The sequence below is a fragment of the Oncorhynchus keta genome, chromosome 14 (genome assembly GCF_023373465.1).
Source record: "Oncorhynchus keta strain PuntledgeMale-10-30-2019 chromosome 14, Oket_V2, whole genome shotgun sequence".
Classification (NCBI taxonomy): Eukaryota; Metazoa; Chordata; class Actinopteri; order Salmoniformes; family Salmonidae; genus Oncorhynchus; species Oncorhynchus keta.
In genome coordinates, this window is record NC_068434.1 from 13214643 (window position 1) to 13229754 (window position 15112).

Sequence of the window (15112 nt, forward strand, 5' to 3'; positions counted from 1 at the left end):
TATAACTAGGGCCCAGAGTTTTTCCTTGTAAAATTAGGAGGTGAGAAAACCTGGCACTACAGATATGAGACAAACAGACATTCTGTATGTTTTGTTAGGGTTCATTCATGGCTGTGCTGGAAACATAAGGGGTCACCAAGGCAAAGGTTATGAAATCCAATATCTTTATCTAAGAACCAATTATCTAATCCATTGAGAATGGGAAGCCATTGGCCCAGTAAACAATGAAATGTTCAAAGGCATCCATATTCTGAGGAGTGGTTGTGGATTCATGTTCATGCCGACCCCTTTCCCTTGTGTTTCAAAGGGATATGCTACCATCTTGTGGTGACACCCAGAAAAACAGTTCCCCGGGTGGGTCTCCAGGTGAAAAAAAAGATAGAAATGCAGAAGATGTGACACTAGAGATGTCTTGGAGATAATTCATCTTCTCTAAGGGTTTCTGATGGACAAGGTAAAAAAGTATGGTCAAAAAAAATGTATGTGTTCATATCATTTGGAGAACATTGAGAAATAAATGTGATGCCGTTATAAAAAATGTATGTGTTCATATCATTTGGAGAACATTGAGAAATAAATGTGATGCCGTTATAAAAAATGTATGTGTTCATATCATTTGGAGAACATTGAGAAATAAATGTGATGCCGTTATAAAAAATTTATGTGTTCATATCATTTGGAGAACATTGAGAAATACATTTACATTTACATTTAAGTCATTTAGCAGACGCTCTTATCCAGAGCGACTTACAAATTGGTGCATACACCTTATGACAACCAGTGGAACAGCCACTTGCATCTAAATCTTGTTGGGGGGAGAAGGATTACCTACCCTTACTTACCCTATCCTAGGTATTCCTTGAAGAGGTGGGGTTATAAAAAATGTATGTGTTCATATCATTTGGAGAACATTGAGAAATAAATGTGATGCCGTTATCAGTGGTGAATCATACGAGTCATGTAAGATTAATGTTGACTACCAACTAGCCAAAATGTCAGTGCAGTGTACCAAATTTACAACTAAGTATGTTTACGATGAAATAGAGTAGAAAAAATCATTACATTCTGGACTACATGAACTCCATTTGAACATAATAATGTCACCAACTGGTTCTGCTCACATTGATCAACTTTAAAGGGGACAGATTAAAACTAGGCCTGCTCAACAGATAATCTCTATTGAAATACATTTTTAGTCCAAGGACTAGGCTTAATGTGTCTGGGAAACTGCCCCTAAATGTCAAGCTTCAAGTCAAGCGTGTGAAATGGCAGAAATGTTCATGTAGTCAGCTGGCGGTGCTCAACCATTTCTGTATAAATGGCAGATGAGATATACATCATTTGGAGCTAAACTAATCTGTATATGTCACCCCCCCCAGCAATAGATAGAGGTCTATTAATACTGCTTCACTGTGCAAGCTCTGACCTTCTTACCCCGCAATGATGTTTGAGTGAGAATCTTAAAAGAGGCAATCTGCAGTTGCTACATTCATTTTTGAACTTATAAATGAATGACATTGATTCTTGAAGAATATAACTTAGAAATCCCTCATGAGCTTAGTTCCAACTATTATACCTCATCAGAACACAAAATATAAGCTTGTTTTACTCCACTGTTTGTAAACAAAGTAAATGTAAACAAATACTGTATAGCCTCAAAACATGGTTACAACTATAATTTTGATGTCATGGATGGTCAGTCCTTGCATCCATAGCTCTGTCTATGATTTTGAGGGTGGTTAAATTTCCCCAGGCCCATCCCTCAACTTTTTACCAAAACAGGGGCGAGGATCCAACTTTGTCATTGTTTCAACTTCTGATTGTCGCTTTAATGCTAAATGGACACACTGTTTATTATATATGCGTAGTCCCTTTACCTCTACCTACATGTGCATATTACCTCAACTAACCGGAATCTTTTACTTCAGTTTATTTAGTAAATACTTTAACACTGATTTTCCTAAAACTGCAATGTTGGTTAAGGCCTTGTAAGTAACCATTTCACTGTAAGGTCTACCTACACCTGTTGTATTCAGCATTTCACTGTGAGGTCTACCTACACCTGTTGTATTCAGCATTTCACTGTGAGGTCTACCTACACCTGTTGTATTCAGCATTTCACTGTGAGGTCTACCTACACCTGTTGTATTCAGCATTTCACTGTGAGGTCTACCTACACCTGTTGTATTCAGCATTTCACTGTGAGGTCTACCTACACCTGTTGTATTCAGCATTTCACTGTGAGGTCTACCTACACCTGTTGTATTCAGCATTTCACTGTAAGGTCTACTACCTACACCTGTTGTATTCAGCATTTCACTGTAAGGTCTACCTACACCTGTTGTATTCAGCATTTCACTGTAAGGTCTACCTACACCTGTTGTATTCAGCATTTCACTGTGAGGTCTACCTACACCTGTTGTATTCAGCATATTCGGCGCATATGACAAATACAAATGTATTTGATTTGAAATGGTGGCTTGTTAAAACAAGGATCCATTTCTTCACTGCCAACTTCAGTAGGTCTCTTATTTTTCACCTAGAAAGACTTTGGGTCAGTAGATATTACATTCATTCTGCAACTGTGGCATTAATTCAAGACGATCAATACAGGAAAGATTTGCAGTTGCAGAGGGTCCAGAAACCAGGGGTGTATTCATTCATGCATACCGTAGCAAATAATTTTGCACAATAGCAGAACATTTTGCAACGGAAAAATTCAAACAAGAGTTTCTTAGTGGACAAATCCGTTTGCTTCAGTTTGGTTCTTGGTGAATACCCAGATATAAAACTTTCACAAGAGTTACGGAGGGGATATTCATAGAGAGATTAGTGTTAAAGGTACAATTCACTCAAATAAGCATTCAAATGTTTCATTACCAGTCTACTACAGGCCAGGGCAGATTACAATTTAGGGTTGGGACAATATATGATTAAATCGAATATCGTGATATTTGACATTGATGATATATCGTGATGGTTAAGACTATACTCTGACTATACTCTGTGCAGTTTTATCAGTTAGGCTGTATTAATATGTTGAAAATAAAAGTCTAAATGAATTAACTAAGTCTTATTTAGATTATTTAAAGCTGCAATATGTAACTTTTTGGGCGACCCAACCAAATTCATATAGAAATGTGAGTTGTAGATCTGTCATTCTCATTGAAAGCAAGTCTAGGAGATGGTACATCCGTTCTATGTGCGCTATTTCTATGCATCCCGTTCTTAAGTTTAGTTTTTGCTTCATTTACTTTCGGTTTTGTACACCAGCTTCAAACAACTGAAAATACAATATATTTCACAGCAGTTTAAATGGTACACTGATTATCTACACTATCCTTGCTTGTTTTGTCACATACACTGAAATTAGGCGAACGATTCAAATTTTTGCAACCAGGAACTGGTGGCGCGATCATTGTGCACCTTTAATGAGGATGTGACTATAATATGTAAATAAAAACAAACATTTGAATTATCTAGTCATTAACGTCACAAAACAGTTATATCGGAAATCGTGACATCAGGAACAGCATATCGTAGAAAAGGTCTGCCCAAATATCACCCAACCCTATTAAAATTCCCAAATATCACCCAACCCTATTACAATTCCCAAATATCACCCAACCCTATTACAATACCCAAATATCACCCAACCCTATTACAATTCCCAAATATCACCCAACCCTATTACAATTCCCAAATATCACCCAACCCTATTACAATACCCAAATATCACCCAACCCTATTACAATTCCCAAATATCACCCAACCCTAATACAATTCCCAAATATCACCCAACCCTATTACAATACCAAAATATCACCCAACCCTATTACAATACCCAAATATCACCCAACCCTATTACAATACCCAAATATCACCCAACCCTATTACAATTCCCAAATATCACCCAACCCTATTAAAATTCTCAAATATCACCCAACCCTATTACAATACCCAAATATCACCCAACCCTATTACAATTCCCAAATATCACCCAACCCTATTACAATACCCAAATATCACCCAACCCTATTACAATTCCCAAATATCACCCAACCCTATTACAATTCCCAAATATCACCCAACCCTATTACAATTCCCAAATATCACCCAACCCTATTACAATTCCCAAATATCACCCAACCCTATTACAATACCCAAATATCACCCAACCCTATTACAATTCCCAAATATCACCCAACCCTATTACAATTCCCAAATATCACCCAACCCTATTACAATTCCCAAATATCACCCAACCCTATTACAATTCCCAAATATCACCCAACCCTATTACAATTCCCAAATATCACCCAACCCTATTACAATTCCCAAATATCACCCAACCCTATTACAATTCCCAAATATCACCCAACCCTATTACAATTCACAAATATCACCAAACCCTATTACAATTCCCAAATATCACCCAACCCTATTACAATTCCCAAATATCACCCAACCCTATTACAATTCCCAAATATCACCCAACCCTATTACAATTCCCAAATATCACCCAACCCTATTACAATTCCCAAATATCACCCAACCCTATTACAATTCACTGTTCATGCTAGTTGAGAACAAGTTGAGCTCATTTGCAACTGCACAAATATCACCCAACCCTATTACAATTCACAAATATCACCCAACCCTATTACAATTCCCAAATATCACCCAACCCTATTACAATTCCCAAATATCACCCAACCCTATTACAATTCCCAAATATCACCCAACCCTATTACAATTCCCAAATATCACCCAACCCTATTACAATTCCCAATTATTTTGTAATAAGGGTTGGTTAACGACTCCATGTTGAACGATAACGTCTTTTTACTTGTTCCTTCAACAGCCACACGCTACTCCTAGCATGGCTTATGAAGCGGATTCATTATCTACTATACATAATTTTATTTCTGTGGAAATGGCATTAACAAGTTTCTGCACTTGATTGTGTATCCTGAACCCACAGTAGAAGAGGGAGCAACCATATCCTGTTGGCTGTTGAGTGTATTCTAATTATGACACAGAGAAGGGGTGGGGGGTATTTCCCCAGTGTTCCCTTGTACTTGTCCAGCAAACAGACTTTAGCCCGCCTCTGCATTGCCCTTGACTGCTCATGAAACCACGAGCCTACTCAACAGACGATGGAAAACACTTCAGCATCTCAGTGAAGCTTTGCTCGTCACACTGGAGTGCCTTCTGTTATTCACACAAATTTAAGAAAGAGGATGGCAAAAAAAGGAGAATAAATTGTTAATATACTCCTACGGCCACGCTCTCCGATTCCCCACGGGAGAGCTTGGGGGAAAACTTCAAACCAAGATTGGAGAGTCTGCCGCCACTTACATTTCATCAACCGCAGATTTAGCCACACATGTGCTTTCCCTTCTGAGTATGGAAGATGAGGGGTGTTTGTGCCCCTCCCAAAACTAAATACATCTTAGTATGATGCACTACAAAATAAGCACAAGTGTTTACTGTTCATGCAGGGATGTAGATTGGAGTGGCCAGACAGGGAAGGAGGTGTGAGCAATCCCTTGAGTGACAAATTGCTGTCGCCTTGGTAGGGGCTGCCTGTTGCACTGATCTGCAAAGCAGTTAGTTAAAGGATTAGTCTGTTTGATTCAGGGAGGTGCTGTTATCCCCATGTGAGAGTGTAATCCAGAAGAGGATGTGGCCATTGACTAAGCTATTTAGTCCGCAACACTAATGGTGCTCGCACCGCTCCCATCTCCCCTGCAGTCCTGTCCTGCTGTCCTGTGCTGTAAACACCTACTAAGCACCCCTAATGTGCTGTCCTTTCATGTACTGTAATATAGTATGATGTATATACTGTGTATATATACACAGTATCAGTCAAAAGTTTGGACACATCTAAAGTCGTTGCCAAAAGTTTTGAGAATGACACAAATATTAATTTTCACAAAGTCTGCTGCCTCAGTTTGTATGATGGCAATTTGCATCTACTCCAGAATGTTATGAAGAGTGATCAGATAAATTACAAATTGCAAAGTCCCTCTTTGCCATGCAAATTAACTGAATCCCCCAAAACCATTTCCACTGTATTTCAGCCCTGGCACAAAAGGACCAGCTGACTTCGTGTCAGTGATTCTCTCGTTAACACAGGTGTGAGTGTTGACAAGGACAAGGCTGGAGATCACTCTGTCCTGCTGATTAAGTTTTAATAACAGACTGGAAAAAGGAGGGTGGTGCTTGGAATCATTGTTCTTCCTCTGTCAACCATGGTTACCTGCAAGGAAGCACGTGCCGTCATCATTGATTTGCACAAAAAAGGGCTTCACAGGCAAGGATATTGCTGCCAGTAAGATTGCACCTAAATCAACCATTTATCGGATCATCAAGTACTTCAAGGACAGCGGTTCAATTGTTGTGAAGAAGGCATCAGGGCGCCCAAGAAAGTCCAGCGAGCGCCAGGACCGTCTCTTAAAGTTGATTCAGCTGCGGGATCGGGGCACCACCAGTACAGAGCTTGCTCAGGAATGACAGCAGGCAGGTATGAGTCTATTAATGCCAAGATAATGGAATTCATTGCCCTTGACAATCAACCGTTCTCCGTCGTGGGTGATGTTGGCTTTTGCGACTGGTCGAGCACCGGTCCACAAGTGCGCTATTTTTCAGATGTTGCCCTACCGGAGTTACACAGTAATGACATCACTGCTATTAGCTTCACGACATACTATGGAACGCCATTTGGGTCTTTGCGTGTCAAAAAAGATACAAGTCAATAACACTATTTGACGTGTTAAATACGCTTTTAATTTGACACGTCAAATAACACAGTTCTATTAAAACATGTTGTGTGTTCTGAATTTGCACGTGTAAGCCAAGCGCCACCACTACTATCAGTAGCACTGTCAAAGCTGTACAAAAAAGTCTGCAAACAGGCAAATACCGGCCACGAACGATGTGTTTACAATATCGCGTTGGTAATAAAGCATTACTTGTTTGACCGCAACTTCTGGGATGGGTAGCTAGCTAGCATTAGCTTGGTACCTAGCTAGCACCAATACAACCAGCCTGGAAACAACGACCAGTAGAAACTGCAGTCATTTTCATTATTCTTAGCAATGATTTAGGAATCCTTGTAAGTGTTAGCCAGGTAGACACTTCGCCTATTGAAATTTAACTTCAGTTCATGAAAATAAAACAGCTAGCCAGCCACTTAGCCCTGTTGCCCAAAGCTAACATTATAAGCAGCCAGCTAGCTTCATCTGGCTAGTGAGGTCAACCTGACCGGGTTATGTGTTGTGAAGTTGGCCACAATAAGGATTAGGCACCATAGTGGAATTTGCGGTTTGCCTTTATAATAAAAGTACCTCTTTGAAAGTGATGCAGAAGGTTACAATTGGTGGAATCATGCCATATTTAGACTAGATCGTGTCAAACATGGTTGGAATGTGAAGCAATGAAATGGGGTATCAGTCTACTCGGTGACACCCACAGAACACAACTGAAGAGTTTAGACAAATATTAGCGTTGTAGCTCTTATCCCGGGACTGTGACTGTGTGAAATCACCTCCCCAGTCAGCCTGTTGTGTGTGTTGACATTCATATTGCACTGTACAGCTTTACCTAAGGATTGGGGATCAATGGGGGCGGCAGCGTAGCCTAGTGGTTAGAGCATTGGACTAGTAACCGGAAGGTTGCAAGTTCAAACCCCGAGCTGACAAATCTGTCGTTCTGCCCCTGAACAGGCAGTTAATGACGGCCTGTTCCCAGGCCTTCATTGAAAATAAGAATGTGTTAATGTTCCCAGGCCGTCATTGAAAATAAGAATGTGTTCTTAACTGACTTGCCTGGTTAAATAAAGGTAAAAAAAAAAAAAAAAAAATGAAATGGGGTATCAGTCTACTCAATACCCAAGATATTTTTTCCAACGTCCTCCTCAGAGTTATCAGACTCCAAAACATCCACGCAGTATTGTTTTTCCTCGGGAATAGTGTTCAATACACATACACTACCATTCAAAAGTTTGAGGTCACGTAGAAATGTCCTTGTTTTTGAAAGAAAAGCACATTTTTTGCCCATTAAAATAACATCAAATTGATCCGAAATACAGTGTAGACATTGTTAAATGTTGTAAATTACTATTGTAGCTGGAAACGGCAGATTTTTATGGAATATCTACATAGGCGTACAGAGGTCCATTATCAGCAACCATCACTGTGTTCCAATGGCACGTTGTGTTAGCTAATCAAAGTTGATCATTTTAAAGGGCTAATTGATCATTAGAAAACACTTTTGCAAATATGTTAGCACAGCTGAAAACTGTTGTACTGATTAATAACTTTTCATGTTCAAAACTGTGCACTCTCAAACAATAGCAATGGTATTCTTTCACTGTAATAGCTATTGTAAATTGGACAGTGCTGTTAGATAAACAAGAATTTAAGCTTTCTGACAATATCAGATATGTCTATGTCCTGGGAAATGTTCTTGTAACTTACAACCTCATACTAATCGCATTAGCCTACGTTTACTCAACCGTCCCGCAGGGGACACACCAATCCTGGAAAAGTTTTAAAGAAGCAATAAAACTAACCTTCTTTAGACGAGTTGAGTATCTGGAGCATCAGCATATGTTGGTTCGATTACAGGCTCAAAATGACCAAAAACAAAGACTTTCTTCTGAAACTCATCAGTCTATTCTTATTCTGAGAAATGAAGGCAATTCCACGTGAGAAATTGCCAAGAAACTGAAGATCTCGTACAATGCTGTGTACTACTCTCTTCACAGAACAGCGCAAACTGGCCCTAACCAGAATAGAAAGAGGAGTGGGAGGCCCCAGCACACAACTGAGCAAGAGGACAAGTACATTAGAGTGTCTAGTTTGAGAAACAGATGCCTCACATGTCCTCAACTGACAGCTTCATTAAATAGTACACGCAAAACACCCGTCTCAACATCAACAGTGAAGAGGCGACCACGGGATGCTGGCTTTCTAGGCAGAGTTGCAAAGAAAAAGCCATATCTCAGACTGGCCAATAAAAAGAAAAGATTAAGATGAGCAAAAGAACACAGATACTGGACAGGGGAACTCTGCCTAGAAGGCCAGCATCTCAGGGTCGCCTCTTCGCTGTTGACGTTGAGACTGGTGTTCAGATATCGGTATCGGCCAAAATGTAATATCGGTGCATCACTACTTTGAACATTTCTTCAAGTGCAGTCGCAAAAACCATCAAGCACTATGATGAAACTGGCTCTTATGAGGACCGCCAAAGGAAAGGAAGACGCAGAGTTACCTCTGCTGCAGAGGATACGTTCATTAGAATTAACTGCAACTCAGATTGCAGCCCAAATAAATGCTTCACAGAGGTCAAGTAGCAGACACATCTCAACATCAACTGTTCAGAGGAGACTGTGCGAATCAGGCTTTCATGGTCAAATTGCTGCAAAGAAACCACTAATAAAGGACACCAATAACAAGAAGAGACTTGCTTGGGCCAAGAAACACGAGCAATAGACATTAGACCGGTGGAAGTCTGTCCTTTGGTCTGATGAGTCCACATTTTAGATTTTTGGTTCCAACCGTCGTGTTTTTGTGAGACACAGAGTAGGTGAACGGATGATCGCCGCATGTGTGGTTCCCACCGTGAAGCATGGAGGAGGTGTGATGGTGCTTTGCTGGTGACACGGTCTGATTAATTTAGAATTCAAGGCACACTTAACCAGCATGGCTACCACAGCATTCTGCAGTGATACACCATCCCATCTGGTTTGCTCTTAGTGGCACTATCATTTGTTTTTCAACAGGACAATGACCCAAAACACCTCCAGGCTGTTTAAGGGCTATTTGACCAAGAAGGAGAGTGATGGAGGGCTGCATCAGATGACCTGGCCTCCACAATCACCCCAACCGCAACCCAATTGAGATGGTTTGGGATGAATTGGACCGCAGAGTGAAGGAAAAGCATCCAACAAGTGCTCAGCATGTGTGGGAACTCCTTCAAGACGGTTGGAAAAGCATTCCAGGTGAAAAATAAAATATATTTTGATTTGTTTAACACTTTTTTGGTTACTACATAATTATATATGTGTTAGTTCATAGTTTTGATGTCTTGACTATTATTCTACAATGTAGAAAACAATGAATGAGTAGGTGTCCAATCTTTTGACTGGTACTGTATATATGCGATTTAGCAGACGCTATTAACCAGAGCGACTTACATCAGTGCATACATTTTCATTTGGCTGGCCCTAGCAGGAATCAAAGCCACGACCCTGACGTTGCTAGCACCAACCACTGTCCTGTAGCCCTACTGTACAGGAGTGTAGTGGAAGCACCTAGCAGGCTGTCCTGTCCTATATTTTATGGTAACTAGGGTTACAAAGAGGGGATATTACTGTTCACTTTTTTACAAATAAACTACCAACATTTTAGTAACTTTAAAGTTTTTTATTTTAATTTTATAAAATTACATTTCGTGACCTTTTTTGTTACTTCAGATTATCACAGGTGTCTAATTATCTCTGTGTGGCCACATAACATGTAAAATAATCTAATACAATAATATATATTTTTCTTTATGACAAATTAATGACAAAGCTGTCAAACAAGATCCCGGTCATTTACGTGAAGAGAAGGCAGAGAAAAAGGGGCCAGAGGGCGGGCTGACTTCTGCTAGCAAACGTACAATCTTTGGGTAATAAAATCGATCACTGATAGAGGAAATTATGGTTGAAATTACTAATTATGTATACATTCCAATCAGAACTGACTAGTCCAAATGCTATAATGTACTGTACATGTGAATTTTTTTTTCTTGCTCCCTTTCCCAATTGTATATAATGTAGTCAGGAGTTAGTAACAATGAAGGTCTGTTCCTTAGTTCATTCAGGGAACGGGCCATCTCCAGATTGTCGGGAATGTTGATTTATGCTGACTGGCCTTGACTTCGTGCTGATAACGCGAGGGCTCAAGAGCTAGAGGGGCCCTCTGTTTGTGAAATGGAACGTTTGCAAAACGCTGACGTCATTTTCAGTTTATAACCTGTGGAAATGTGTGTAAGCATTTAGTACTCTCTTGTAATAAACACTGTTACTTTTGGCTTTTAAGACTGGTCTCAATCTACTTCATGCATAATTAATTAACTTACAATTCATTAATGAATTAGAAATGAGTGTGAATTGGTTTTGGCAATAAAAACATAAAGGAATTTAGAATTCCTCTATCAATCACCTACAAGCAAGATTAAACTACCAACGGGACATTCAAAACTGTACTATCTTGTGCTTCACGGAGTCGTGGCTGAACGACAACATTATCAACATAGAGCTGGCTATACGTACCGGCAGGACAGAACAGTGGCGTCTGGTAAGACAAGGGGCGGCGGACTATGTATTTTTGCAAATAACAGCTGGTGTACGATATCTAAGGTAGTCTCGAGCTATTGCTTACCTAAGGTAGAGTATCTTATGATAAGCTGTAGACCACACTATCAACCTATAGAGTTTTCATCTGTATTTTTCGTAGCTGTCTACATACCACCACAGACTGATGCTGGCACTAAGACTGCACTCAATGAGCTGTATTCCGCCATAAGCAAACAGGAAAACACTCACCCAGAGGCGGCGCCCCGACTTTCCTGGGACGTGATTGCAGGGAAACTTAAATCCGTCTAACCAAATTTCCATCAGCATGTTAAATGTACAACCAGAGAAGAAAAAACTCTGGACCACCTTTACACCACACACAAAGACGCATACAAAGCTCTCCCTCGCCCTCCATTTGGCAAATCTGACCACAATTCTATCCTCCTGATTCCTGCTTACAAGCAAAAATTAAAGCAGGAAGCACCAGTGACTTGATCAATAAATAAGTGGTCAGATGAAGCAGATGCTAAGCTACAAGACTGTTTTGCTAGCACAGGCTGGAATATGTTCCGGGATTCCTCCGATGGCATTGAGGAGTATACCATATCAGTCATTGGCTTCAGCAACAAGTGCATCGATGACGTAATCAAAAGTGACTGTACGAACATACCCCCAATCAGTAGCCATGGACTACAGGCAACATCCGCACTAGCTAAAGGCTAGAGTTGCCGCTTTCAAGGAGCGGGACTAACTCAGAAGCTTATAAGAAATTCCGCTATGCCCTCCGACGAACCATCAAACAGAAAAAGTGTCAATACAGGACTAAGATCGAATCATACTACACCGTCTCTGACACTCGTCGGTTGTGGCAGGGCTTGCAAACTATCACAGAATACAAAGGGAAGCACAGCCGAGAGCTGCCCGGTGACACGAGCCTACCAGACGAGCTAAACTACTTCTATGCTCGCTTCGAGGCAAATAACACTGAAACATGCATGAGAGCACCAGCTTTTCCGGAAGACTGTGTGATCACGCTCTCCACAGCCGTTGTGAGTAAGACCTTTAAACAGGTCAACATTCACATGACCGCAGGGCCAGACGGATTACCAGGACATATACTGAGAGCATGCGCTGACCAACTGGAAAGTGTCTTCACTGACATTTTCAATCCCTCCCTGTCCAAGTCTTTAAGACCAACATGTTTTAAGCAGACCACCATAGTCCCTGTGCCCACAGTGGCCCCTCAGGGGTGTGTGCTCAGTCCCCTCCTGTACTCCCTGTTCACTCATGACTGCACGGCCAGGCACGACTCCAACACCATCACTAAGTGTGCCAATGACACTAAAGTGGAAGGCCTGATCACTGACAATGACGAGACAGCCTATAGGGAGGGGGTCAGAGACCTGGCCGTGTGGTGCCAGGACAATAACCTCTCTCTCAACGTGATCAAGACAAAGGAGATGATTGTGGACTACAGGAAAAGAGGCCCGAGCACGCCCCCATTCTCATCGACGAGGCTGTAGTGGAGCAGATTGAGAGCTTCCAGTACCTCGGTGTTCACATCACCAACAAACTAGATTGGTCCAAGCACACCAAAACAGTGGTGAAGAGGGCACGACAAAACCTATTCCCCCTCAGGAGACCAAAAAGATTTGGCATGGGTCCTCAGATCCTCAAAGGGTTCTACAGCTGCACCATTGAGAGCATCCTGACTGGTTGCATCACTGCCTGGTATGGCAACTGCTCGGCCTCCGACCGCAAGGCACTACAGAGGGTAGTGTGTCCGGCCCAGTTCGTCACTGGGGCAAAGCTTCCTGCCATCCAGGACCTCCATACCAGGCGGTGTCAGAAGAAGATAAAAATGTACTCTTTACCGGTCCCCCCCTGTATATAGTCTTGATATTGTTATTTTACTGCTGTTCTTTAATTACTTGTTACTTTTATTTCTTATTATTATTCTCTTCTTTTTTTTTTAAACCTCATTGTTGGTTCGGGGCTCATAAGTATGCATTTCACTGTAAGGTCTACACCATTCGGTGCATCTGACTAATACAATTTGATTTTAACATTATGTTATTGAAGTATAAGTAACCAAAGTTACCATAGATTGCCATAGAAGATTCTGCTTACTTTGGAATATTACCGGTAGTTTTGCAACCCTAATTGTAACCCTAATGTACTGGACTGTAACTGTACTGTAGTGACGTAAACACCTACCAGGCTGCCCAGCTTGGAGGAGGATGAGTTGTTCCTCTTTCTGAGCAGGACGTTACCCTCGGTGGCGCTGTGGGGCTCTTTGAGGTTGAGGTGGAGCCGGCGCGGCACCCCAGCCCCTTCCGAGGAGGAGCGGAGCCGGCGCTCCATGCGTATCACTTCATGGTAGGGACTGGCGCCACTGCTGCACATGGACACTGGAGAGGCAGAGCACAAGACAAAAAAACAGAAGAGACTGATGTGGAGAACTAGGCAAAACAGAGGCAATAAGACAAGTGAACAGACTGTCCTATTCGATTGTGAACAGACTGTCCTACCAATTAAATACCACAGAATCGGGGAGAAAATAATAATAAATACACTTTAAAAAAAGTTATTTACAATGACGGCCTACCCCGGCCAAACCCGCACGACACTGGGCCAATTGTGCGCCGCCCTATGGGACTCCCAATCACAGCCGGATGTGATACAGCCTGGATAAAATAACTGTTTTAAGTTCTCATACGCATACATTTTTTTTTTTTTACTTATGCTTGAATAGTCGCTAAGATTATATTGGTTGTGATCTTTGCAAAATAACTATTTTGGGTGCAGCAGTTGTTAGCTAGAATGCTAATGCTCATTGACATAGGCTGTAGTGTCACGCCCACTCCCGCTCCCCCTCTCCGGTGCTCAATGTGGCCAGTCTCCTAACCACCGGTCCTGTCAACCCATCCTCACACCCACTTGGTAACCTTCATTACGCACCCCTGGACTTCATCACCTCCTTGATTGCTTCCCCTTCATAGGGCACTCCGTTGTTATAACCCACCAGGCAATATTGTTTCTGTTTCCATGTTCAGACACTTTTCTTGTTTTGTATCATTCTTTGGCATTAAACTCACTAACTGCACTTGCTTCCTGACTCCCTGCATCTATGTTACATGTAGCAAAAGCTAGCCAAAGAGCTATTTTACAGGTTGAAGTGATTTTTTATTTTAGTATAAGTATAATGCAGTTGATTTGCGTTGATGACAGACATATTAAGCAGGACATTCATACAAGCCTTAAAATCCAATTATAATCCAAAAATAGTATGAAATGCACTCAAACGAAACATGTAAATAGAGGCTTTTTTTTGCTGCCGTTCTATAAGAAATCCCCCATGTTCTGCCACCAACTTGGGTGCATCGTCCTCGTGCGGCAATATTTGCAAATGCAGAAAGGGGTCTATTGGCTACTTAGCTTATTCAAGCCTGTCTCAAAATACAACACTGCCCCTTTTAAGACAGAAAAAAACCTCTTTACCTGACTTGCTTTTCAAAGAGGGCTAGAAATGCACGTTTTGTACTCTTGTAAGAAACAACCACTCCCCCATTGCTGAATAGAAATTAGCTATAACTGGACTAATAACTCACTTACTGGCAAAGAATATGAACAAATGTACACACGTGGCTACATGCAGCTCTTGCTTTGATCTCAAAACAAGCGCATCTACTCACGACCACTCATGCTTTAAACACAGTTCAGTTCAAAGTGAACGGCACAGATCCATATATGAAAATGGTC

General features: G+C 41.3%; 1 protein-coding gene across 2 annotated transcripts in view; it reads right to left on the reverse strand.

The window, feature by feature from the left end:
• Window positions 1-15112, reverse strand: part of LOC118392864 (serine-rich coiled-coil domain-containing protein 1-like) — a 113312-nt gene that overhangs the window by 90219 nt on the left and 7981 nt on the right. For both annotated transcript variants that reach the window (XM_035784840.2, XM_035784841.2), the window contains exon 3: window positions 13568-13761. In XM_035784840.2, the coding sequence (XP_035640733.2) occupies window positions 13568-13761 (194 nt within the window). The remainder of the gene's footprint in view (window positions 1-13567; window positions 13762-15112) is intronic.